Source organism: Aphis gossypii, chromosome 1 (genome assembly GCF_020184175.1).
Source record: "Aphis gossypii isolate Hap1 chromosome 1, ASM2018417v2, whole genome shotgun sequence".
Taxonomy (NCBI): Eukaryota; Metazoa; Arthropoda; class Insecta; order Hemiptera; family Aphididae; genus Aphis; species Aphis gossypii.
Window position 1 is genome coordinate 20,074,846 of NC_065530.1, and position 26,788 is coordinate 20,101,633.

General features: G+C 31.5%; 1 protein-coding gene across 3 annotated transcripts in view; it reads left to right on the forward strand.

Annotated features, from left to right (window-relative positions):
* LOC114126242 (serine-rich adhesin for platelets) overlaps positions 1-26,788 on the forward strand; it is a 238,023-nt gene that overhangs the window by 181,573 nt on the left and 29,662 nt on the right. For all 3 annotated transcript variants that reach the window (XM_050198246.1, XM_050198249.1, XM_050198248.1), the window contains exon 8: positions 7,495-7,671. In XM_050198246.1, coding sequence (XP_050054203.1) covers positions 7,495-7,671 — 177 coding nt within the window. The remainder of the gene's footprint in view (positions 1-7,494; positions 7,672-26,788) is intronic.

Sequence of the window (26,788 nt, forward strand, 5' to 3'; positions counted from 1 at the left end):
CGCTCTGTGCATGGAGTACAAAAATCTCATAGGGTTTATTAAAAATTCCTTAAACTCTGGTGAGCCAGTAATAGGTAGCAAACCTCCTGCATAATATACACTGTTAAGTTTTTTAATTTTTCAACCGACACCTCGCAATCGTGGTAAATTAATTCCTTGTTACGACGACGAAGGAATATTCAGATTTAGCTCATTTAGGTGGTAGGTACGTGACCAACTATGATGCTGCAGGAATCTCCAGATTCTTCAATTCACATATTTCCGTTGTCACCGTCCTGAATAATGCTCGAATTCCTGTAAATTTTGGGAAGATATTATATTAATATTATTGTTGTATCGTATCGACACTTGGGCAGCGTGACATTGTAATTTGTAACCACTCGTGATATGGTGAGGAGAGAATGGGGTTACCGGAGGAATTTGTTTAATTGGGCATTCCTAAAGTGTTTCTCGAGCCTGACCTAATGATAATATTCCTAGACCGTGCGGTCTAGGGTGTTTGCGGCGACGAGAATGGAGTTACCTTAAAAAACGTCGGCGCGTAGACCCATGACTGGTTATTATCAGTACCTATAAAGAGTTACGTGCACCCAATTCTTGGCATATATAAATATATAGTGTAACGTCTCACCCTCGACCAACCCTGACAGAGAGAATCCAGTAGGGGTTTATCCGGAGCGAAAGTACTGTGGTCGGCGCGTCACGTAGGCACGTATACGTACACCGGAGCCGAATGAGGCGCATACGTAATGCCCCGTTCAGCGTATAACAGAATATCTGTGCAATATTAATATGAATAATTCAATATTATATTTATCGTTCAAAAGTGCAGAGAAATAATTGCCACCGATCCGAGCGAATGCGTCGATAGACACGTTTTTTGGCATACCCAACTATCCACCGCTAACCACCACCGACCGATGGAACACGACGAAACGAGTATTATTCTTCTGATTATAATATTATGGTCCACGTCAAGAACAGAAATATTATTATTATTGTTGTATTCGACGTCAACAGCGCAGGGCTCGGACTCTTTTTTTTTCTCCAAAAGGATCCAACAACTACAACTATATACTATACAATACTGTTCTATTGTTAAAACGTATCACGCCCGAAAAATACGACAAAATATAATATATTATATTGGTGCGCACAACGAACGACGGTAAACTATAATAATATTTGTCACGTGATAAAAATATAATATTATGTCGATAGACTACAACAGTCGAACAGTACTGTTATGTGTGGCAAGACTCTACAAAAACCAAGGGGTCTATAGTGGTCGTGGTTCGAAAAAAAATGCCAAAACTAAAATATGAAAACATGATTCAGTGCTGTTTTCGATCCGGCCAGACTGTAGGTCACGATTTAAAATAATATTATACAAACGTATTTTCTGACGCTTGACTAAATCAATCATTAAGTAAAATACACATTATAAATAACGCTGCTAATATTAAAACTAATAATAACTAGTATATTAGTGCTCACAGTGAATGTTTTTTTTTATGAATGACAGTTATATCTTAATACTAAATAATTCATTTTTCATAAATTAATTTCAATAATTTTGTCAATTCATATACAAATGCCCGAAATATTATCAAAGTTTTAAAAAAACAAAATTTCATTAAAATATTAGACAAATATTTTATAAAAAAAAAAATAATTTTTGTATTTTTTTTACTGCCTATATTAACACCGTAGATTTGTCAATTTTATGTCATGTGTTGGATTTATATCGCTTCCCGTTGATTATATGATTATATAAAAAATCTGTTCTATAATTAATTGTATAAACTTTATTTAGTCTGTTTAGAGTAGACAGTTATCAATTCAATGCGTGTGCCGGTTAGTCGTTGTTTTTTGTATTTACCAATTACCACACGTCATAATAATATACTATCATTATTGTGTAATAATAATAAAGGTTCACCACGTCGATAGAAAAACGACGAAAAACAGACAAATATATTGTTATGCGCACCCAAAAGACAGTCCGGGCGATGTTCGCGGTCGGTTCATCCGAAAAAAATGGATGAGACGTTGTTAAAAAAAAATACGGTTCCTTGGTGCAGTTACATATTGTTTTCTTGGCTATTTTTCTCGATTTTCTTTAAATCTGTTGGGACGTTCGAACCGTATAAAATACCATCTGCGTTCAATTTCCAATCTATATAGATAAACAGTAATAATATCGTACGGTATAAATAAGAAAAAAAAGGATGTTTTTTATTTTTTATTTTAGTTATTGATCTTATTCACAAAATAATAGTCCTTCATACTCTAATCCGGCTCTTCGTTACATTAAAAAATAAGTCTGTATAATTAAACTTGATTAGAATATTAATTCATATTGATTCATTAATCAAATTACACATTATTAGAATACGAATTTAAAGATATAGACATTATATTGTAACTTTTACAAATCCTTTCCTATCATAGTACTTGATAATGGTCTATTTTATTTATAAATCGTGTAATCATCAAATATTCGGATTATACTATATAATAGAGTAATAATGATGTATTATTTATTTAGTGATATTATTTTAATATAATAGATGTGTGGCTATTTATTGAATGGTTTCCGTACGAAATTATATTAAATGAAATAGATATTACAGGTATATCGAAAATATAATAATTTCTTTTAATTAAATTATCATTAAAACCCTGTCAAAGTCTGAAACATCATACTTTTAATGAAATGAACCTAACTATCTAACCCACAACGTTAATTAATAATAGGTTTTAATTATTTCAATAAATAAAAGCTGATTACAATCTCATTACGACTTATACAAAATAATCAATAAATAAAGTCTACTTCATAACTTGTATTTAATCTCTAAATAATATGCAGATAAAATAAACTATTGTTCAGAATAGGACGATTCAATATTTTATCCATAAAGTCTCTATAAACGATAATTACATTTTTTTTTTTATATAGATTAAAAGTGTTTATCACAGATTTGATTCTATACATGCATATGCTTACTAGAAACGAGGAACATAAAAGGGTGTAAATTTTGTCATTTACTTACTAAATCCTTTTTTTTTTTTAGTAACGGAAAAACAACTAATAGTAAGTACATAATTTATAAAACACTTTTCGTTTCATAAAATATTCAACAGTAAAATCTACCGGTTTTAACTCAACAAAACTTAAAAGCATTTCCTCGACCACTAAAACCCTTCCTAATAATATTACAAAAATATTTCAAAACTACACTTATATTTCATTATTAAAAATGGCCTAATTTCGGCTATTATAATAACTTTTAATCGCGAAAATGTTTTACTTGGTTATAACGCAATTTTTCATGGTTGTCAAGTAACAATTTGTTTTTTTTTTTTTTTTTGAAATACCATTTTGAATTTTAGTTTTTAAAGAACAAACAGTAATATAATGTTTATTTTATAATTTACATAATGTACATTTTGACTTCCGAATAATAAGGGAAACGTCAATTATTACGACTAATTTAGGTATTAATCAAATCAAAAAATAATTAAACTGTATTTTTATACTCGAAGGTAAGATAAACATAATCTTATATACATAATACGCCAATATTATTATGCTAAATCAAATGTTCGATATAAAATCATTAATGAATAATAATCAGGACACGAGTGTCATGGAAACGCAAAAATTACAAATTGGTATTGAAATGAATAAGATATGCGTACATTAATATTTATATTAGAATGCATAGCAAAGTCTTAAAGTAAAACTGAAACATATAGGCAACATCATCTATGTGTAATGACTCGAGAAATAATATCGTAACATAAAGTCGACAGTAGTTAACAATTTAAAGAAAAAATCAATCTGACACGTGTAATAATTATTATTGTCTCGTAAAACAGCGAGTGCCGTATAATTGACTCGCGACTGAAATCACACTTCACCAAGCAATGACGCGCATAATAACTCTGTAAAGAGCTAACGTCGATTTTCAAAAACATTTTTAATCGCGATTTCCATCATCAATGGTTTTTCTTACTCAATATCTCTTTAAACATATATATATATATCGATTGCGCTGCTGAAAAATAACAAAAAAATAAAACAAATTGTAGGCACGCAAAATTAATGACCAATGCTATATATAATATCATATTATAGTATAGGTGCGTAATGATACGGAGTTCGCAAACACACGGACGGCTATTACACGGGTTCGTAATCGCTCGTGCATCTGCCGGAGTTATATGTCTCTTCGTCGTAAGCGCCTGCATCATCACCGGGGCCATGAGCGGATTATTGTCCTGGAAAACGGTATGGAGTGTACATATACTCCCGTCGCCCACACAGCAGGACGCACCGCCTGCGAAATTAGATAATGTCATTTTCAGGAGAAGCCGAAGAGAAAACGTAACAATATCGAAAGACGTTAGCGTCAGAATATTAAATTACGCTTTCCGTTCTACCACTCACTCTCTTTCTCCTTGTCGCTTTCTTTCTCGATCTTGTTCTTTCCCTCTTTCTGCCTCTCTCCTTTTTTCCCTGTTCCTATATGCATCTATCTCATTCCTTTACCATCTTAAGCCGTCTACAAGACGATGTTTTCTAATGAAAAGAATATCGTCTTAACGCTGTGGAAACAAACGAGACGAGATAGATGAAAGCACATGGAAAAAAATCCACTAAAACAAATTTATGCCATGCGCCGACCGATGTGAAAAACTGATGAAAAACTCTTTTATAGCTCAATACATGTTCTACTGTTCGTGGCTCATTTCACTTTACGCGAATCCGTACACACAATAAAATATAAAAATATTACTTTTACGTGATACGATAACAATATACTAGTAATATAAAACTGAATTGAGATAACTTCGTATCAATAGTCCAATAGTTGTATGCCATTTTTGATTTATTAAAATTAGTTCAAATACAATATTGCCCTGACTAACAAAATATAAGTGTTAATACGATAGTTGATAAAATTATAAAATGTATAATATGTGATTTCTAAAAAAAAATTGATACCTACCTACTTAAAATATTTGTTTCTTATATAGTTGTAGCATGAACACAATAATACATAATACATAGGAAATAGGGAAATACATAGGAACATAATATATTACAGCCCACAGGTATATTAATCAGTTGTATGTACACTTGTACATGTACATGTATCATAATTGTAAGTTCTGATAATGAACAAAAATTGTAATATATAAAAATATTAATAGGTATATTATTTGTTTGACAACGCCTTCATTTAAGTATAAACCATAATGCACGAATATACAAAATTTAAATCTCACCCCATGTACTTAGAACGTATATTATAAATCAGAAAACGTTTTATATAAATGAGACAAATATTTTTAAACAAAATAGTTACATTTATTAAGGACAAAAAAGTAGTACATTGCTTAAAAAAGCTAATTCATCTAGGTATAAAAAAAGTGAACATAATATACACATAAATTAAGCTAAAATAATGCTTACATAATCCAAAGATTCATACTATAATAAACGACATTTGATATGTATTAATTTACTTTCATAGTCCATTATTTAATGACCGATAAAATAAGTATAGATTTAAACAAATATAAATTTACTTTTATTCAAACCAAAGTTTCCTGACTTTTTGAATATTAATTATTCCAGCGTTAAAATATGTGTACCTATGTTCTTTTCATAGCTATAAAATGAAACTAAATTAAAAAGTAAACGTGATTTTTTTTTTCTTTAACTTATACGAGAATTTCAAACGTTTATACGTTGAACGTGGAAGGATAAAAACGTATAGCAATTAAACGTTCGCTCGTAGACCTGACATATGGGTACATAATATATAGTCAATCGTATACGCTTACGGATCGCCGATAGGTTAATATCCATCGTGCGTGTATTTATACAATGGTATATATATTTGCCCCGGCGCGCAGTATCAAGTTTTCTTGCGATTTATATCTAAAAGTTCATTCTACCATTCCTCGTGGGAACAAGGGTTGTGTGCGACGGGGGGGGGTGCGCGCGAGAGAAGACCACGACTGCGTGCGGCACGGGTCTCGTCGTCGTCGTCATCGTCGTCGTCGTCGTCGTTGTCGTCGTCCCCATCTCTCTACGTCCCGTCATCCGGCTCACAGACAATGGAGAAATAACGTGGCGTTTGGAGGTAATAAGTTCAAATTACTTCCGAGCCGAGTGTCACGAAATGAAACCGAAGTTCGACGTCGCGGCGGTCCCGCTGCAGCCTCTCACCCCTCACGCACACTCTCGCGCTGCCGACCCGCTCGCTCTCTCGCTCTCGCGCGGCCGCACGCCCGGTTGCGTTTTGTCATTCGATCTCGGTCAAACGACGACTTTTCGAGACTCTCGACTCGGAGGAAACCCGTGTCTGGGCGGGTCGGTCGGTTAGGGATTTTGAAGTACGTGCGCCAAGTCAAGCGCCACATGACTGTACACACTTGTAAGCCAAAAGATGAGTACCGCACATATTATATTATATATATATACTGATATTATGTATATACGCGCCGTTAAGGGGAAATACGACGCTATATATAACTACACGCACACGCACACACATATGCGTGTGTTAGTTATATTCATGTATAATGTATATGCAACAGTGCAATACAACTTATTTTCAAAAGTAAAAAATTTCTGTTCAGTTTTTAAGTAGGTATGTAGCGTTCGGTCGGAGTTGTCGACTGTATATAATATATATACAGATACAACAATAGTAATATAGGTACCATATAATATTATTATTATTATTACCTATATGGATAGTGATGTTCGTGAATTTCCCTCGAGTTGAAAATTATTCATGGTGTACACACACACGTCATGGTTTATAAAACAAATTATTATGATAAGCACTTAACGCGAAAGATATAATATTATACTTTGTTATAAATTCTTTAATCGTCGTAATACTCGTATACAACGACTCTCGTATATTTTAATACGACTTTCGGTAATGTAAGGTAAAATACAACGGTTATTATTATTTTTAATAAAATATTGTAAGTAGGAGTATTTATTAGAAATTATCAACGTTAACTATAAATAAATATAACGTTAAAGAATAATGATTTGCTTTTCGTTTAACAAGATTGTAATATTATTGAAAAAAACTACAGACGAATTAATATGTTTTATTCAAATTAGATAATTTTTTAAAATATTAATACTTATTGACTTATGATAAAAATAATAAAATATATTTATGTATAAAAATACGCATATATATATGTACATATATGTGCGTATTTCAAATACAATATAACTAAAACCAATAAACTACTATTGTTAGTTTACGATGAACACACAATATGTTATTCCAGTATACCAACATTGTATATACGACGAGAAAATTACATTGTAAGCTTATTTACTGTTTATCTAAATAAAAATCTACCCCAGCTTTTATGCAATTGATTGCTTTAAAAATAATAATAAATAAATTGAGCATATTTGTTTCTTATTTTTTTCGACAGAATGGCCAACCGGAAACGAGAAATGCGGCAGACAACGAAGACAGTTTTACAAAACAGCAATTTGATATTATTCAACAGATTATGCATCACACCCAACAACAAATAGCAACATCAACTGTCTCAAAAAATTCGAACATGAAGAATTCGTCCAACTCAAAAAACTGGAACAGTCAACAGGTAAAAATAAAATTCTCTATATTATTAAACATAAAAAATATCATAAAAGTAGTGGAAATCAATCATTTTATCTTTATGTGTGTTGTGTGTAGTAATAAGTACCTAAGTATATTTGTAAATATTAATTTAATTTATTTTCGGGTTATGGTGCATTTTTAAATGTAACCATTACACTAATGAAATACATGTATGCAAACGCAATACGCGCATTATTAATGAAAATATCGATTTTTCTTAAAATATTCTAGTCGTAACTCGAAAGGTCTCTATTATACTTTGAATATAACATGACATCTACATCTTTGTTTGATTTTTCATACCTTTTTCACCCCCGTTTACACGTCAGTGGTAAGAAAAAAAATTGTTCTACCCTTGTATAACCTTATTTTCGTCGGCAAAAGCGTTCTAACTCCATTTCGAATTTTTGCGCTTTTTAAAAAGTACGCATGCACGTTGTACGGAAGATGAGAAGAAAATGGGGTAATTTCAGTTTTGCTTTATTTCGTCACGCGGAAAATAACATAAAATCGGAAATAGTAGTCATATGCATATACATATCATTATATACAACACACGTGTAGACTCTAGGTATGGTCGTATGTACTATGCGAAAAAGTGTACGATCGTCTTGAAAGAAAACAATTTTACCGATCTCATGGTGACAAACACATAAGGACTGAATTTACATAACAATTGCCCTTTTTTATTATTATTATTTTTTTTTACGGTTTCGATATACAGCGTTCTTGGCGATCTCCCTTCACTATACCACCACCGCCAACGCCATGACAATATTGTAAACGAAGTATATATGATATGAGGGATGGCGTGACGAGAACAAACTTTATTTGTTTCGATTACCCACAAAAATATAAAATTCTGTGTCACGAAAAATTATGATTTTGTGAGGTACAAATGTATGGATAATATGATATAATACGAGTATATTGTGTATGCTACATGGGTTTTTCGTAATTGCAGAAATCTATAATTATTGAGTAGTATGAAAATACTAATACGCGTTAAATTTCTCTGAAATACTTCTATGTGTCTAAAACCATGGTAAAAGGTGTAAGACATTTCAACAGGATTAAGCGGTGTGTCAAGTTTGAAACTAACTACCCTTATAATTCAGTATGTAAACAATTTTAAAAATACAATTATAAAGCGAATATAAATAACGCGTTTATAATTTTATATTATTATCATGTACTGTATCTATCTATACTTGAAATACGTTTTAATTATTATCACATCCATTAATATTGATCCATTCATATAGTATATAGTCAGCACTCACCGTGTCTCGAAAGTGCTGTGCAGTTCATATCCCGCGCTTACGAGATAATTACGGTTAATGTACAATAGGTCCAACAGGAATTGTTACTGCGTTTTCAATAGATCGTTTTTGTTCGTTCCCGAGATTAATATATAGATACAATTCGAAATAATAGTTTTTGTTTTCATCCCCATTGTTTCGGTGCGGTGTTTTTGAAAACAGCGAGCGCCGCATATATTATATAGTTATATGGCACACAATAAAATATAAGTTACGATTCAACTTGGCGTCATAAATTTGCCAAAACTTACTTTTGGTACCTCGAAATCGGGATCCTCGAATTAATGTTATATGATTATCTGAAGTCTGGGTGAACGAAGTGTAGTGCGTATAGTTTATATTTTATTTCCGAACACGCCAAAAGACGTTTTCTTCCAATTAACGTCGCGGCTACGGGATGAGATAAACCTCATCGTTATTCACCTTTTGGATTTTAACCACCGGCGACGATATATTTATAAATAATATAACAGCAAATGCAATATTCCACTAAAACGTATTTCGTTTTTATATTTTCCGTTTTTCTTTCCCACCGCACACGCTTAGTTCGAAGTTTTGCGCCGAAACGGCGACATACTATCACCCAATGTGGCGTATGCAGCGATTTCGCTTAAAGAAGTAAATGGACTTTTGCGACTGCATTGGGTTGGAAACCCCAAAAAGCCCACGTCATCGTTTGCGAATTATATTTATGCGTTATTTTATTTTATTTTTTTCTTGCTCTACTTCTTTTGAGGGGAGGTGTTTTTTCTATTTTTTTTCCTCCCGTTGGTCGTTGTTAAGAGGGAAACAAAATTTATGTGCGACCCTACTCGAGCTTTTCCACGTGCTAATGTCCTACGGCGCGCGCCGCGACGTACGCTCCTCAAAACGATACCTGAACATGAGACGCGACCATTTCCCGTGCAACGTATAATTTATCATCCGGCCGACGACGTGAAATTGCAGAAAAAGTGTTTTACCTTTTTTTTTCCTTCTCCATCCCATTATTCCGGTGCAACGGCTCTTTTGCCGTACCCATTAAACAAAATAAATTCGCCACATGTGCCTATATACGACTAAGCTACATTTTATTATGAGTATTTAAGCGACAACCACGCATACGTAATAATATTAAGCACAAAATCATGCACCGTTGATTAAATGACAATACATCAGCCTCCGGTGGTGGTTATAGTACGACTGACCGTTTACAATAAAAACGATGTGTTAGTTTAAGTAAGAGAACATAGTATGAGTGCCCGAATAGTACAGTTGAAGAATATAATAAAGCTACACTTGAAACCCTAGAATTTTTATATTTAAAAAAAAAATCAATTTTATATGTTTTAATTCATTAATTTTTTTTACACTACTAACCACTTGGACTTTAAATTAATTAAAATAATTTGCAAAATATTTATTGTTAATAATAATTATATTATATTTTACTATATTATTATTAATTAATGCATGTTGCGTTGTATAAATTATAATATACTATTGTACTTTATATTTTGCCTGTAGGCTGTAAGTCGTGTAACATTCGAATAATCATTTTGTGTAATGCGTAGAATTTAAACTTGAGATTAAACCTATTTCAACAAATCACAATCTCAAATTTAAGTGTTTTATAGGTAGAAAAAAATATTACAAATAATATTAATCATAAAGGAATGATTGACAAATTTGAAAATATTGAAAAAATAGCTTTAAAATTAAAACTATAAAATTATAAATTTTATATTGTTTAATTAATAATCTAATTTATATTAAAGTTATGTATGAAACATATAACTATTGATTTATAGTTCAATGAATATTGTGACCTTTAAGAACAACAAATTTATTAACTTAGTAACTACAAACATAAAACTATATTAGGCAGTTCTAAATAATCCTTAGGTGAGTTTAAAGTTTTTAGCCTTCTCCTAAAGATTTTATAATTATATTATGCCAAAACTATAATTATAAATAATATATTTAAATAATGTTTATTGACGTTTGTAAAAATTTTACTCATATACAACCGAAATTCACAGCATACATACGATAAACCAGAAGCACAGTGCCAAATTCGTTTTTTCTGTAATCGATAACACTGATAATTTCTTTTTTTATACTTTTCCAAACTAAAACTGATTTTAATCAAAAAACGGAAATACTAGTAAGTCTGCAGAGTTTAAAAAATGTTGTATCCATTGGGAATAAACAAACGTAATATAGTCTGTAGCTGTCGACAACGCAGGGGTCACGATTTATAAATATATAGTCAAAGGCCCGTTGGTATAAAATCTCGATTTTCTGGTGGTCCTGCGGAGTACAGCCGTTCGAGAGAGGGTACATAATTTTGGACGGCGGCTCCGGTACAGACGTGGATTTCATTTTATTTAGTTTTTATTCCTCTCTCTTCTCCTCTTTCCTACTCAATCACTCTCTCTCTTTTCGGGAAACCAAAATGCCGTCCAGCTGATAGAACCCGCACTAATGTCCGCACAACGCCTATACTATTATAATAATATGTGCGTAGTGCGACGTATTCGGGTCACGTATGGCTTAGAAAACGTACCGGAGATTTTAAACCAACATCGAGGACCGTTTATGTGCCCTGGAAACCAAAACGTACATATACATACAACCGTAACGTGTCCGCAAAATACGAATTTTCCGAATAAAATTACACGCGGTTCGCTTAAAAATAGCGCACGTACTTATTACTATTGTTGTTGTATTATTATGTACGCCCGCTTTGTAGTTGTACGTCCTTTACCAAGGTATAATACCTCTTCCCTGTGACGACTATCGCCACAGCTACAGTTCCCGGGAAAATTATTATTACGTAGGTCTCCGAGTCTATGCCCGGCAGTCATGTCGTCGACAAAAGGTTCTCCACTCAAAGGTAGGTAATTTATTATGTGAAAAAAAAATTAATAAATAAAGTCCACTGAATTGTTGAACGCGGGAGAGGGCGAACATAAGTAGATATACGTATTTCGAAAAATAAACGTAGCCATTGAAAGACGATGGGGTACATACATATACTGCTTTTTTGTTCAAACATTATATTCGCCCGGAACAAATAATATAGTTGCGACGGTAGCAGTGAGTATAATAATTTCAAAAAAATTTCCATTCCTCTCTCGCTCTCTATCTTTCTCTGTCTATATTTCACTCGCTCTCACCTCGAGCGCGAACGCGTGCACTCGTTCTAGCCAATCGGAAGTTATCCCTTTATTTGACGTACAGTAAACTTCCGGTGTACTGGTTTCGATTCTATATTATTTCAGCAACGGAAGCAACTTTTGTGCATATACATAAAATTAAATATACATTATACACATTAAATTATACGTTATTATTACCGTCGTTTTTCGTTGAACGCGCATATTATTCAATGTTTGTCAGTCGTCCCAAAACCTTTACATCGTGTTAAGATAATTATCATAACTGCTCTATGTACTCAGTTTCTATTATTTCAACATTTAAATAAACAGCGAAACCTCTATATAGTGGGCAGTCGCGGAAAATTTAAAAGTATCCACTATCGAGAAGTATTCACTATTAAGAGGGGTCCATTAATAGAGGTTTCACTGTACCTAATATACATCTATGTATTCCATCAGTTGTTTGATGCATCCCTATTCGTTTTTAACAAATGCATGGGCATGTATCAAATTAAATTATTATCAACAACACATTCAATAACATTTATATAATTTTCTTAAAATATTTATCCAATAGTATATTATAGCTTGTAGTATATTGTATGGTAGTACCTAACTATTTAAGTTTTAAATCATAAAAAATAACGTAATTATGTTTCTTATGCCTTATGTACAAATGATAAAATTATACAATATTTGTTTGGAATGTATTTAAAACCCAAAGATACTTTCATTCACAAAGTATCAATATTGTATATTGTCGATTTGAAGACTATATAAATATTTATTTACTTGATAACATTTTGTTGCTATAAGAACAAAATTGTAATTTTATTTTTCGTTCAAAGAAATCATACGACAGCCGTTGCTCCATTTTTCTTTTGAACTCAATACCCGCGGGATCCGTTGAGAGTATAATATTTATTTTTATAAGACGGGATTCGTATGAGCTTAAATATATATATATATATATATATAATATTCATACTACTTTACCCTTTTAATATTTTTAACGAATCGTGCGTCGTTTACGTGGAGTTAGGGACTTTTTAAAAATTTAAGTACGGCGAATTTCTTGTCTGTACACTTAACATTTAGACGTAATATTCTACACGTTCTTGATGTCTTGGCTGGAAAACTGTTTTTGGCATGAACCGCGCGGACCACAAGACAGTAATGACCTTTTTATGTGTGTATAAAATATAAGTATACATAATATGTGAGAACCAACCGTTAGGAAAGCGACCCTTGTATATTATAACAATATTATGTATAATAATACGATATAGTATGGTATCGCACGAGAGAAGTAAATTTACGAACATTAATAACGACAATAATTATCATCAAAATATGCGTGTCGTCATCCGGTGGAAATAAATTGACACCGAACACTGACGTGTGTCACATTAGACCGAACGGCGCCGCTAAGGGCGAACGGAAAAAGTGTGTGTATGTTGCCAGGAGAGAGGGTGGGCAAAGTAGAGGGGGACATTATTTCTCAGGTGCGTTTGACGAATATGCATGACAGCGTCATTCTTCAACCGACCCTATAAATGGCACTCTTATTGCTGTCTGCAGACGCACGCACAAAGCCTACCCTGCGCGACCCCTCAGGGATACCGAAAAACTACCCTCTTACCGCTGCCACCACCACCACTGCCACCGTCTGCCATTCTCTTCCCGACGGTTTTCACACTGCACATGCACACACACACACAATAACATATTATACACAGTAAGCGCACACGCACATGTAATATATAAATGTACGAATAACAATAATAATAATAATAATAATAATCATATCTTACGTAAAAAGCTTCGCGCGCCGTCGAGATTTGCTCACTGCAGTGAACCCTGCTCTACTCCGCCTAACCCTGTCCAGCACTCAAAATTCCTCATCCTTCGGTCCCGATGCTTTTCCACTGTGTATTTAATATTATTAGCGTACGAGGGACCGGCTGTGCTATATATATGATATTTGTGTACGACTGACAGGTGGTGTGCGAGCATAATGTCTTATCCGTCTCGACTTTTTATTATTCGCGTTTCCAGCGCACACACGCGCGATAACGACATAATTTACACATTTCTGATCGTGAAATCCTTATTATATTGGTTACACTCGTATCATATATTATTCTATTCGGTCAGAATAAGCCACGGACAAAATACCAACGACGTCGTATATTATATAAATCACTATGTTATAGGCAACTCTTTTATTTTCTCAATGTCAATATAAACCCGAAATTCATCAAACGAACCAACTATCGATAAAATTCTACCATTCAACATATTTAATTAAATTATGGTTGAAATAAATATTTTATAGCGCTTAAAACTAAAACGAAAAAGTAACAATAATATAAAAACACAATATGTGTGTACTATGGTATTATGGGACCGAAATTTGATACCATAATATTTCATGAGTCAGAAATATTATTATTTTATTTGTTTAATATTTTATTAGACTGAAATAAAGTATACTATTTAAAGGAAATATAGCAATACAATGTAAATAATATTTTATTTTCATATTATATTACGACAATGCGACGTCAAATGAAACTTGTCAATAAAATTGACACTAATGTATATTTTGATATTTATTCATTAAGATCAATCTTCTGTTGTAAACACTTTCAATGGACGTTGAAAAACATTTCAAAATCTACAAATAATAACTAATTAATAAAACCATAATATTTTATTGCTATTTATAGGATAACATTTTAATGTTTTTCAATATACAACACAATATTTAGTCGCCGACTAAAAACACGATATTGTTTATTTGAAATTTTAATTTTCTAATAAATAATCTGATGTAAAAATATTACTTACTACTTATTGTCTTTAATGATTAAAAATTACAGTTAACTTATTTTGAGTTTCAAAACCGTTTATGTACTCGTATTTTAATAAACACAAATTTCAGAACAACTATTACACTGGTTGACAAACATTTTCATTGATTTAACTATTTGAATTTTGATTACGCCTCAACTTTGGCCAATTCAATTACTTATTAGATAATTTTGTTGAAGTTAATTGTTATTGTTTGTCGATTTAACCACTGTTTTATTCGATTTAGAACTATCATAAATGAGTACTTTAAATTACGGGACTAAAACAATGTTTTATAACTTGTAAGCTGTATTTTTTTTAATACTTGAAAAATTAAGATTTTGTGAAATTAATCTTACTAGATTGCGAATAAAAACTTACATTGTTTCAAACTTTCAAACTAAAAAATAAAAAATAAATATTTGTTTAAATTAAAAAAATAAATAACATAAAACATAATTTGTCTTCATAGAAGACAAATTATTAAGGATCGATAATAAAACATTCATTATTCAATGAAATTCAATTAACAACAATATTGTAAGATGAACTAACTAAACATCAATAGTGAGATGTTACTTAAAATGCAAGCCTTCTATGTAAATCAAAATAATACTACAAATGAAACACAACTTTGCAGTAAAACATTGTATAAGAGTACCTATACAGAGAGAGCTAAAATACGATGTACGTTATCGTATTTACTATGCTTGTACACATTAAATAGCGAACGAAAAGCATGTTTTAAATACTCAAAATTGCCGTAAATAAACAAAAAATAAAAACTACTAAATTAAAAACTCGTATAGAGTGAATTGAAATAAAAGATCAAATGTTTAAATGTAAATTCGCTTTACGCTTAGTGTAAATAATTAATGTAGTGTAGAAAAAAAACAATTTCTAGTTTTTACGAGCTTACGACGACCGTTTTTATTTTAACGATCTCGTAAATATACGAAAATATACGATATTTACATTTGTAAAAATATGACAACGTAAACATTTACACATCCACATACAAACGCGCCTACGATTTATTATTATGACAAAAATGCGCTCAATTATGCAATTGTTCATTGTTCATGTATTTACTGTACGATGATTTTTCTTAGGCGTCCGAGCGAGCGTACGTATATATATATATATATATATATTATATACATTATAATATATTATTATACTAGACCGTCTCACCCTCTTTCTAAGCACAACAAATTTTAAACGGGTTTAAATAAAAAAAATACACCTTTTATCCGTATAGCCACGATATGTTAACACGTTGATGACGATGATGATACGATGAATAGCACTACGAATTACGCTACGCTATATTATTAGTCCACCGTACGTGGCGGACGCAAGCCGATAAAGCGTCCTAACGTCATTCCGCGGTCACTACTCACTGCTAACAGTGTACACAGTTTGAAGTAATTACACTCATACATGACAACATTTTTTTATATTTTCGCCGTTATTATTTTTTTAAATTTCTGACTTAGCAACCATTCGAGAGAATTTTCATTTATAAAATAGAATTTTAAACGAGTAGGTTATTATATATAACTAATATTAATTAACATTAAGTTGAGCAAGTAGAGTGGAACAGGGGTATTCCGCACAAAATATGTTGGTCCACTACTCCGTTCGTCTATGCATAGGTAATTTACATTTTCATAATTAATTAATTATCGATTCGAAAATTCTATTTATATATATAGTATATACATATATTAAAGTTATCAGAAAAATATTCTTTTCAGCACAATATGAAATGCTATATAATACTATAATATATTGTAACAAACTGCAGCGCGAGAAAATTAGTGTTTACATTTAAACGAACCATCCCTGTGTATATATTTATGCACAAGTCCTGCTTGTACTCACTCACTCGTCTACGGGATATCCTAAACACATTAGGTACGTACTCGTTTATACCTAAACCTATCACACGTTATTACTTTAAAAACGTCCGTACCTAACTATTACGACTTATTTCGCGGTGGCTTTACGTTTCTGAGACAATCTAGACCTGCCGACCGACGACGACGATCACACATTAAAACGTACAGACTCCAGAATCTCGCGAATCGGTTTAGACTTAATTATGTTTGCCTTCATTCCGCACGATTTTATGTGTACATGTGTGTGTATGCATTTGACAGTCGTCTCGTCGGGATTTATTTCCTTCTGAACAATGGTACTATTGTGTCGACCCTCTCTCCTCCTCTGGGTACCACAAGACACCCCCTTAAAACGTCACCCTCAGCCCCCCGCCGAGATCAGTTTGTGTTGACTAAATACACACACGCAAGCCTTGTCGCGTGTAACGTGAAACGAAAACGTCTTCGACAAGCATATATTATTATGACGGGTAAATGTAGTGTCACCATATTATATATATAATGTAGCACTCATGGCTGCTGCTGCTGCTGCGACAGGTAACATGCCGCCGCCAGTCCAGTGGGCTAGGAAAATATATTATTCACTTCTCAGGTACGTCACTATCGGTACAATCCGGTAAAATAAATAATAATTGTAATAGAAGGCCGGATAGAAGGAGAACTATCGGTGGTGGGTACATCGTTGGATCAATGATACACGAACCGAAGTCGCTGGTTCCGGGGCAAAAATCTAAGTGTCTCATTTGTAATACACGCACATTTATGTGATCGACACCATTCTATGTACGATAGACAGCGTGATGACCGGACGTGGTGTACCACATTCTATCATCGTCATCGTCGTTATGAGATCAAAATTAAATAAATCTATGGGCATATTGTTGTTTTTGTAAATATGAATCATTTTGTACATTTTCCGTCTTCTGCCTGAAAACCCCAAGCGCATACGGAATCATACCATTTTTTTTTTTTATGTTCTATATATACACTGAACAAAGTTATTAGTTTAATTTGTATTAATCTAGTATCATCACTATTCCGTATCGACTGAACAATTAAAATAATTAATAAATGCCGACAAATAAAAAATATTGGAATCGATTTTATTGAGCACTTTTGTTACAAATAAATCATTAATACGTACCACTTTCTAATAAATATAAAAAAAAATCCAGGGATGAAATTATAAATATAAAACATTACACATTTCATTCTCTTCAGCGCAGGATAGTATGGTTGCAATATTAAATTTGATAGAAATAATAATTCACCGCAGTAAAATAACGATTCTTAACATAAAATCTCGCTTACTTAAATTTCTTCAACTTTTATTTGTAAGTTTTTCATACGCTTAGATAAAATATTAAAGAAATCAAAAATTGTATACCTTCTATAGATACCATATATAAATTATATTTTCGGCCTTTAAAAGGTATTACATGAAACATTTCAATCACTATTCTATCAGTAAAAGTGTTCATAGAAAATAAAAGTAATAATATTGTAAAACCAATATATACTTATATATTTGCTTCACTTAGAATCACATTTTTATTGGTTTTTACTTTTTACTCTAGCTTATTCGATTGATCATTGCAACGTTACTGAGTTTGATATTTACTCCTAAAAGTAAACCAATAACTATAATTTTTTTATATAATTACTATAAAAACAGACACTTTGATACGGCCAGTAAAAAAAACTGAGATTAAAGTATTTAAATACATAAACAATCTACACTGACGTAAAATCAGTATATCATGTGAAGTAATTTTTAAAACAAGCGTTATCATTTAATAACTTCCTATTATACATCAATGAAAAATTTAACATTAGTTACGAATTCGTTCAAATACTTTCACGTAAGTACAACAATGTACTAAAAAATGTTCAGTTATCCGTTTTTAATGAAAGAACTTGTTTACAAACGTACTTACTTAAATCAACATCATGTTTACAATGTAATTTGTTAATTTAGTAGACCTTAAAGGCAAAGAGTAAATAGAAAAGACAGTATTATTAAAAGTAACGAAACTCATTAAAGCGAAATGCCAGTATTACAAATAAAAACTTTTTTTAATTATATACTCTTTATATCTTGTTAAAAAGTGAGTATAATTTAAGTGAAATTATTAATGAAAAACCATTGTCTAACAAATAGTTTTTATAAAGTTTTTATGTCGTTTGAAATCTATATTCTTGAGTACCACTACGTAGATCAGGATCACTTATTTACAAATAACATATTTGTCATTGCAATCATTGTCTAGTGCCCACTTGTTGACAATACCTAGACAAAAAATGAATCTTATAAATTACAAAAAAAAGACCAAACTCAAGTTTATATAACTTAATTGTTATGAAACAAAAGAAAATCACACTCATTTTCACATTTTATATAAAATACATACATACCTATCTACATCATTATTCTTATATTATATTTACACCTAATTATCATAAGTCGGCTAAGTTATATTGTATTTTAATGACACTTTATATTAATTTATAATATCAGTAATTGACCATATTATATCCATGATTCACTATAGATTTCATATTTATCTAGCTAAAAATTAACGCATTACAAAAGAATTAATTATAAATTATAAGTAATCAATAGTATATTTAAACAATTCAAATTTGTTTCTATTTATGTTTTCTCGATTTTTATGGCTCGATGAGTAATGGCAATCAAAAAGCTATGTTTAACTTTGCACGTATTAAGCAGAGAGTAACTTTCTGAGTAATGGAAGTTGAGTTTCAATTAAAACCACAAGATAACTATTTGACTATGTGGTCCATATATACTACCTATAGCTTTCTAAGTTGATAATTAAAAAATGTATACAATCCAACTTTGAAGTAAATCTAAGTAAAACCACTTATTAATAACTTGATAAATGCCACTATTAATCATAACCACAGTAAAGACTAAGAAATACAACTCTAGGAGAATCTCTATTATATTATGGTTAAACTCAAGTATAATAATAAAATGCTGTTTACAATTTTTAGTAATTTAATTAAGAAAATATTAAACAATGTACCTATATTATATTAATATCAGTTATAATCAATGGAAAATTATTTATTGGTTTTGAATATTCTTGATAAAACAACATAATAACTGATTTTATAATATTATAGCTTACACAACCTTATTGTTGCAATAAAATAATTATTTTTATTTTTAAAACTTGTACAATAAAATTTTTCACATAAATGTTATAATACAAACTTATTTTCATTCTTTAATTTTAAATATTTACATTATTTTCTAAAAAACAAAGATTTCAATATTAATAAATTCCGGATTAATTAAATACTGTCATCCTTACTTGAACTTAATAATAATATACCATCTACAATTATGAAATGTCAGTTTTGAACGAAGCCATTTTGGGGTAAAAAAATTACTTACCCCAGAATACACATTTATTTATTTGCTTTATATATTTGTATCTCACAAATTTGAAATTATTTCCTTTATAGTCCATTAACCCATATAAAAACGAATGTTTTTCAAATATCCATAAAGTATATCGAACTATAGATGAATCAAATTAAGAAAATCCAATTTCTCTGTTACTGTATATTCTTATATAATTTGTGAATTTGATGGACTGTTAAGTTAAAAAATTAAAATTCCATATTATATCAATAATTTAATCTAACTTTTGTGTGTAAAATGTAAATAACATTTTGTTGGTAGATACTAATAAACAGTATCACCGAGTGCGGGGTGACCAAATAATATTATTTTAATAATATATATATATTAAAGTGAATGATCGCATAGTAGTGAATGTTGACAGTCGCCGGTTTATGATGAAATTTACTGATCATTTTGGTGAATGTTATCAATTTTTTCAAATACCGTATGATGCGGGCATTAAATTTACCCATGTTTATTGACATGCGCAATAGTTATTTAGTGAATATTGATACGTCTGACAACACATATAATCAAATAGATGGTAATAAATTCATAAATAAATATAGTTTAATATAGTTTAGACTTTAGATAGTATATATTTTTGTAAGTTTTATTTATTACAATATTATATTGTTCAGTGCTTAAATAAAAACATTATTTTATTCCCTATTTTTAATAAAAGTGCACTAAACTTTTCATAAAAAATATCTTATATATTTTTATATACATTATTAAATTTAATTTGAATATAATATATATTATGGTTTTAGTTAACACTATTGCGCTCGGTTTAGTTTACGCATCGATACTGACGAGGGTATATATTATTTAGCAAACGATTGACAATCGGATTGTCTGATGCAATAACATTAGTAACTTCCAAAAGTCTCTAACATATATTGTGACTGGGCGATACGTCTTAATTCTACAAAATAATACAAAAATATATTTTAGTATACATCGTACTTCAAATGCTTTCAATTTACCAAACACTTATTGTAAATGTCAACAATCACCAGTGACTGTCAACATTCCCCTACTGCGGTCATACACCTTAACTTATATATATATTATATGTAAGCTAATGGCTCTCGACGCTCTCATACTTAAAACTAAATCCAATAAAATAAAGTACACATAAATTAATTTCTATTGGACGCTTGACGTGTATTATATAACATGCAAACTGCAAGATGAAATTTCCCATTTTTCCTGTTTACCCATAATAGCTTTATGAGAAAACGACAAGACTCAATATATATTATGATATTATATAACTTAATATAACACATAGCAATATAGTTCATGAAAATTAATTTTAAAAATTATAAAATAATCGACTGATATACAAACTAAACAGTCATTTCGTTTTGATGTTGATAAACTATAAACAGTAATAAATTATAAAACCGTAATACACAGATAGCTTATACCATTTTATAATTTAATTTTTTTTATTATCATTGTTGTTTGACGCAATTACGGTATTCAATGTAATATTCGTTGAAACTCGAATAAAAAAACCCCTATGTATCGGATTGTGGGGACGAAAACAATCGTAACAAACACCAGTGGTGGGAGTGAAATGCAAATCAGTGGCGGTCGTCCGAAAAACCGTACAGGACGTCCGGGACATATTCCGCGCGTTAACGGCTGGTGTACAATTCTTGGACCATTGCTATACATAAAACATTATTATAGTACACTACAATATACAAATATATATATAACGTCTCGACCTCCGACCCCGTTTTTTTTTTTTTTGTGTGTGTGCATGTATGTCTGCGTACTTAATTTCATCGGGTACACACGCGGGGGCGAAAACCGGAAACATCCGGTGTCCGGCCGGCGTCGCATAATGGGGGAGAGAATCTTTGCACACCCGGTTTTCCTTGAAGGGATGAACGCGTAGGAGTAGTTCCGGTTGTGTACGCATTGTGTTCGGATATATTTGTATAATATACATATATACGAGCGGGTGTATGTGCGTGTATATATGGATACACACATTTTTTTTAACGTCCTGGGAAAAATATGAACCGCACGATGATTATAATAATAATATTACGAAACGGGTGAGCACAATGCATTTCACGTAACAATATGTAAAATCGCAAACAGCAGATACGAGTCGTGGGTGTATTTGCCGTTGAGAAGATTCCCCGCGATTAGCATACACGCTGCACGGCTGTGTACAAATAGTAATGATAATAATAATAATAGTAGAGGGAAAAATAGCATTCAAACGTCCTGGAACGTGAGGATGGGACATTTTCGTTCCCATGCTAACGATATCAACGGCAGTATGTTAATCGGACAAAGTACCATCCCTATCGTCCACCACGTATATATGGTCGCCCCTACATTACATATCGCCGTTTTTACTGACCTTTAGTAACCGATCACAAAATTTATGGCTGTGAAATTTGTCTTTGACGTTCATCGTTGGCGTTTTACGGCTGTAAAGAAGTTTTTCTATATTATCTTTCATGAAAATATTCACGACCCACTGAAATTCGGCCGTAATGATTTTATCAATTTCCAATGTCCGCCTTCGGCCAACCGTTTCGGATTTACGATTTTTATATTATCCCTTGCAGCTATTTTTTTCTCCGACATTTCAAATACATAATCTGTAGTGACGCACAATATGTATACATACAATGTATATTAGGAAAATATAAAACAATCCCGAAAAACTTATTAACCGACAATCGTGCATAGAGCCCAATAAGAATAACAACATTTGATAAGCTGTGACGATGTTTACTCGGTTTATCTTACAGCGATTTTCCGCTAAAATTATTATTGTCTACCTAATCCATTTCAATAACTGCCAAGTGTTGTAAATTATTTCACTTATTTTCAATCAATACCATTCGATTTATCTCTCATTTTATTAAGGAACAGTTTGGCAACCTTTTCTCTCGAGGCCTATGCACGAACACCCCTGTACCTCTATACCATCTATATAGGTACGTATATCCTTTTTTTTGTTATCACAATTTTATATACATAATATCCTACCCCCCGCTATCTTCCTTGTCTCACAGCACTCTCTCACAAATTATTCTCCAATTCTCCATAGCTGACCTTTTCTTATTAATGCAATTCTTTTTCAATCATCTCAATACATTGTACTACTCCGTTGACTGAAGCCATTTTCAAAAGACTTTATTTTAATATTTGAATTCGGAACGAATTCAATTTAAATTAGTTCGTCTGTTTGGTAAAACTTTAAAAGTAATATAATGGACTTTTAAAATCATGGTCATCAATAATACCGCATGGCAAGTTTTTGTAATAATTAAATAAGGGTATTCGTATATTAGTTTTGAAACCCTCAAAAACTTTTTAACCTGATTTTAATTGTACTTGAGACCAATACAGACAACAGTCACAATACAGTACATAATATTGTTGTTTTATTGAATTATTTTATTGTCGTAACGTATTAATAAACAATAGAAATAAGCGCATTATGTCGTAATTCGATTACAAAATTAAATTTGTTTTAATCGCTAACTCCACGATATATTATTTTTCAAATGAGTTTCAAACTACGAATCACGATATGTGTAGGTACATATAGGAAGTATAAGTATAATATTGGACTCTTCAGCAACCACATGGTTCGCTACATAGCGAATATATTAATAAATTATGTAGCTGGTTTGTTTTTCGGTTAACTGATCACCAATATTGGGTCGTAACAGTTCACTTTCCAGGAGAAATCGATGATACGCGTACGTTTAGTCATTATTATATTCACCAGCGGCAGCAAATCGGCGTATGATACGCGCATAGCCCATTTGTCGAACGATTACATTATAGAGCTATTATAATAATAATATATTATTTTACAGCTGTGGGTGCGACCACTCGAGTGTGATTTAATGCAGCGCGAAAATAGATTTCTGGTTGAAAAACGTGATTTGTCAGATCGGCTAATTTTATTGATCTCATTTAAAATGTTATTTAAACTATCAGATATTCCAGGCACACGCCGCATAAATACCGTGTTTAATGTTGCACGCTGCAGCTATATCATGACGAAGCTGTACGATTCACGGGGGCTTAAACAATAATAGTATACCGATACACCGCTGCGGTATAACCAATTAACGGGTAACTGGTCCGATCCGGACTAGATAATATGTATTACAAACGTTTATAAAGCTCAGTGTTCCTAATCAGTGGATTCTGAAAGCTGACGGCGGCGGCGGTGGCGCGATAATCAGTTGTAAATAAATTAGTCTGGTCGAGATCACCGACCCGTACAAGCTAAACTCCGGTCCTTCGGCCGATAATGACCTTCTGCACGTGTCATTTGTATAATTAGACGACAATAATACGTCTCCGGTCAAAATGCTTTATATATAAATATTAGAGAACCTTTGCTCAGACTGCCCTCTAAACCCGTCATCCCGTCTCGCGTTCAATACACCCACCCTCATATATATAGGTACCTACCTATTGTGACGTGTTCCGTGGAATTCGAACTGCAACAACCGTCCGGCGCAATCATCAGTAGTAGTATATTATGTGTGTGTGTGTGTGTGTGTGTATAAACCTCCTACTGATGAAAGGACTCGCGATATGATTAATCGCGTCAACCGGCCACGCGAAACAAGCTCTAAACGTCAACGCTGAATGTTCGGGGTGGTTTTCGTCGTTGTTGTTCCTGTTCCTGTTGTTTGTCCTCGATTGTCCTGGTTTTTCAAAAACCTTGAACGTACTTACACTTGATAAATAACTCGCTCAAAATATTTTTTTGATTTACTCCACGAAATATCACCGACACGCTGCTATTTTTATTTCATTTTTTTCCTATTGTACGCTCAGGCAGACCTTAAATAATAACAACGTACCATAGTAACCTTGCTGTAGGGCGCGAGATTGATTTATAATATTGTAAGATAATTGTTCGGTAAATTTTGATAAACCGTTCGTCACAAACATTTCAATGATGATATCATTTATTTGATTTTATATGTATAAAATAAATAGTTAATAGTATTCGTGATCAACCAGCGTAGCAAATTTTCACCCCGATAAAAAAAAAATGATTTTAAACATGCTCTATCGAATTTATTTTAACAAAATAAATTCCTTTGAGATTTTAACAACGTCAATAGCAATTTAATTTGTTTATGTTGGAAAAATAATTATAATTCTGTATATTTTACCTCATCAACAATCGCTGATCCTTTAATCATAATTACTTTTATATAAGTACATAATATACCTATATTATAGTATATGTATAATGTATATATATACTATAAATTATAATATAAAGCAAATTAAAACTTTCGTATTAGCAGTTAAAATTAGCTAAACATCAAAAAATCAATACTAATTGCATGGTATTTAAAATATATGAATAAACACATTTTTTTGTACCTATTCCGTTTTTAATCATCAGCAAGAATTTATTGTAATATAAATTCAAATAAATGTATTACGATATACTATATACCTAATATACAATGTACAGCTATAATTAAATATTATTAATTAATTTATATAATTTTTATTTTTACACCCTATATTACTTGAGATTATTTCCAACTCCGTTATACTATTCATCTATACCAATAGTGTACTAATAGATGATTTTTTTTACACAATAATCAGTTAGTATAATCTGCAAATTATAAAAAAAATACTCAGAAAATTAACTCAGAATATAATGATATTATAATGTATCCTTTTGAAATGTTTATTGAAATGTTGTATTTAAATAAACCAATATTATACTCAGTATTTTTTAAATACTATTTATTTAATACATTTAGGAATAAAATTAATTTTAATTTTCGGTTTTTCGACTGAGTCTGCATAAATTTATAGAAACTCTATAAATGTTTGAATACGTACTTACAAATTACAGTTCATGTATAGTTGTATTCCGTAGCATGTACAACGCATTGACAATAATTATTTTTGTATACACGGGAAACTAATAAAATGTGCTGTATTATTACTCTCATAGAAAAGCCCATTTTTGTTTTTACGAATAAATCTTTGAGAATCGATTACATTGCATTGGTAAAAGGACAAAAGATTTTCCACCGCCTGGTATAAATAAACAATAGTGGGCGGGGATAAAAATTATACAGTAGCGCGTCCTTTTCATACGAAAAAGGATCGAATCGAGACGGTCAAATCGTTTCAGGTCTGAAGTCTACGTATAATAAATAAGAGAGTAGAGAGATGAAATAAATAAATAAATAAAAAAAAAAAAAAATGAAAAGAAGTGTACTCAGACCACGCGAACCGTAACAAAACGGATGTAGTTTTATTTTGAAACAGGAGAAGCGTTTTTCCATTGTACCCAGGAGAGACGAGAGAGGGATTGCCAAAGTGGAATAAAAATATAATAAAATAAAAAAAAAAAATCTCGCGCGATATAATGGACAAAGAGTCAACG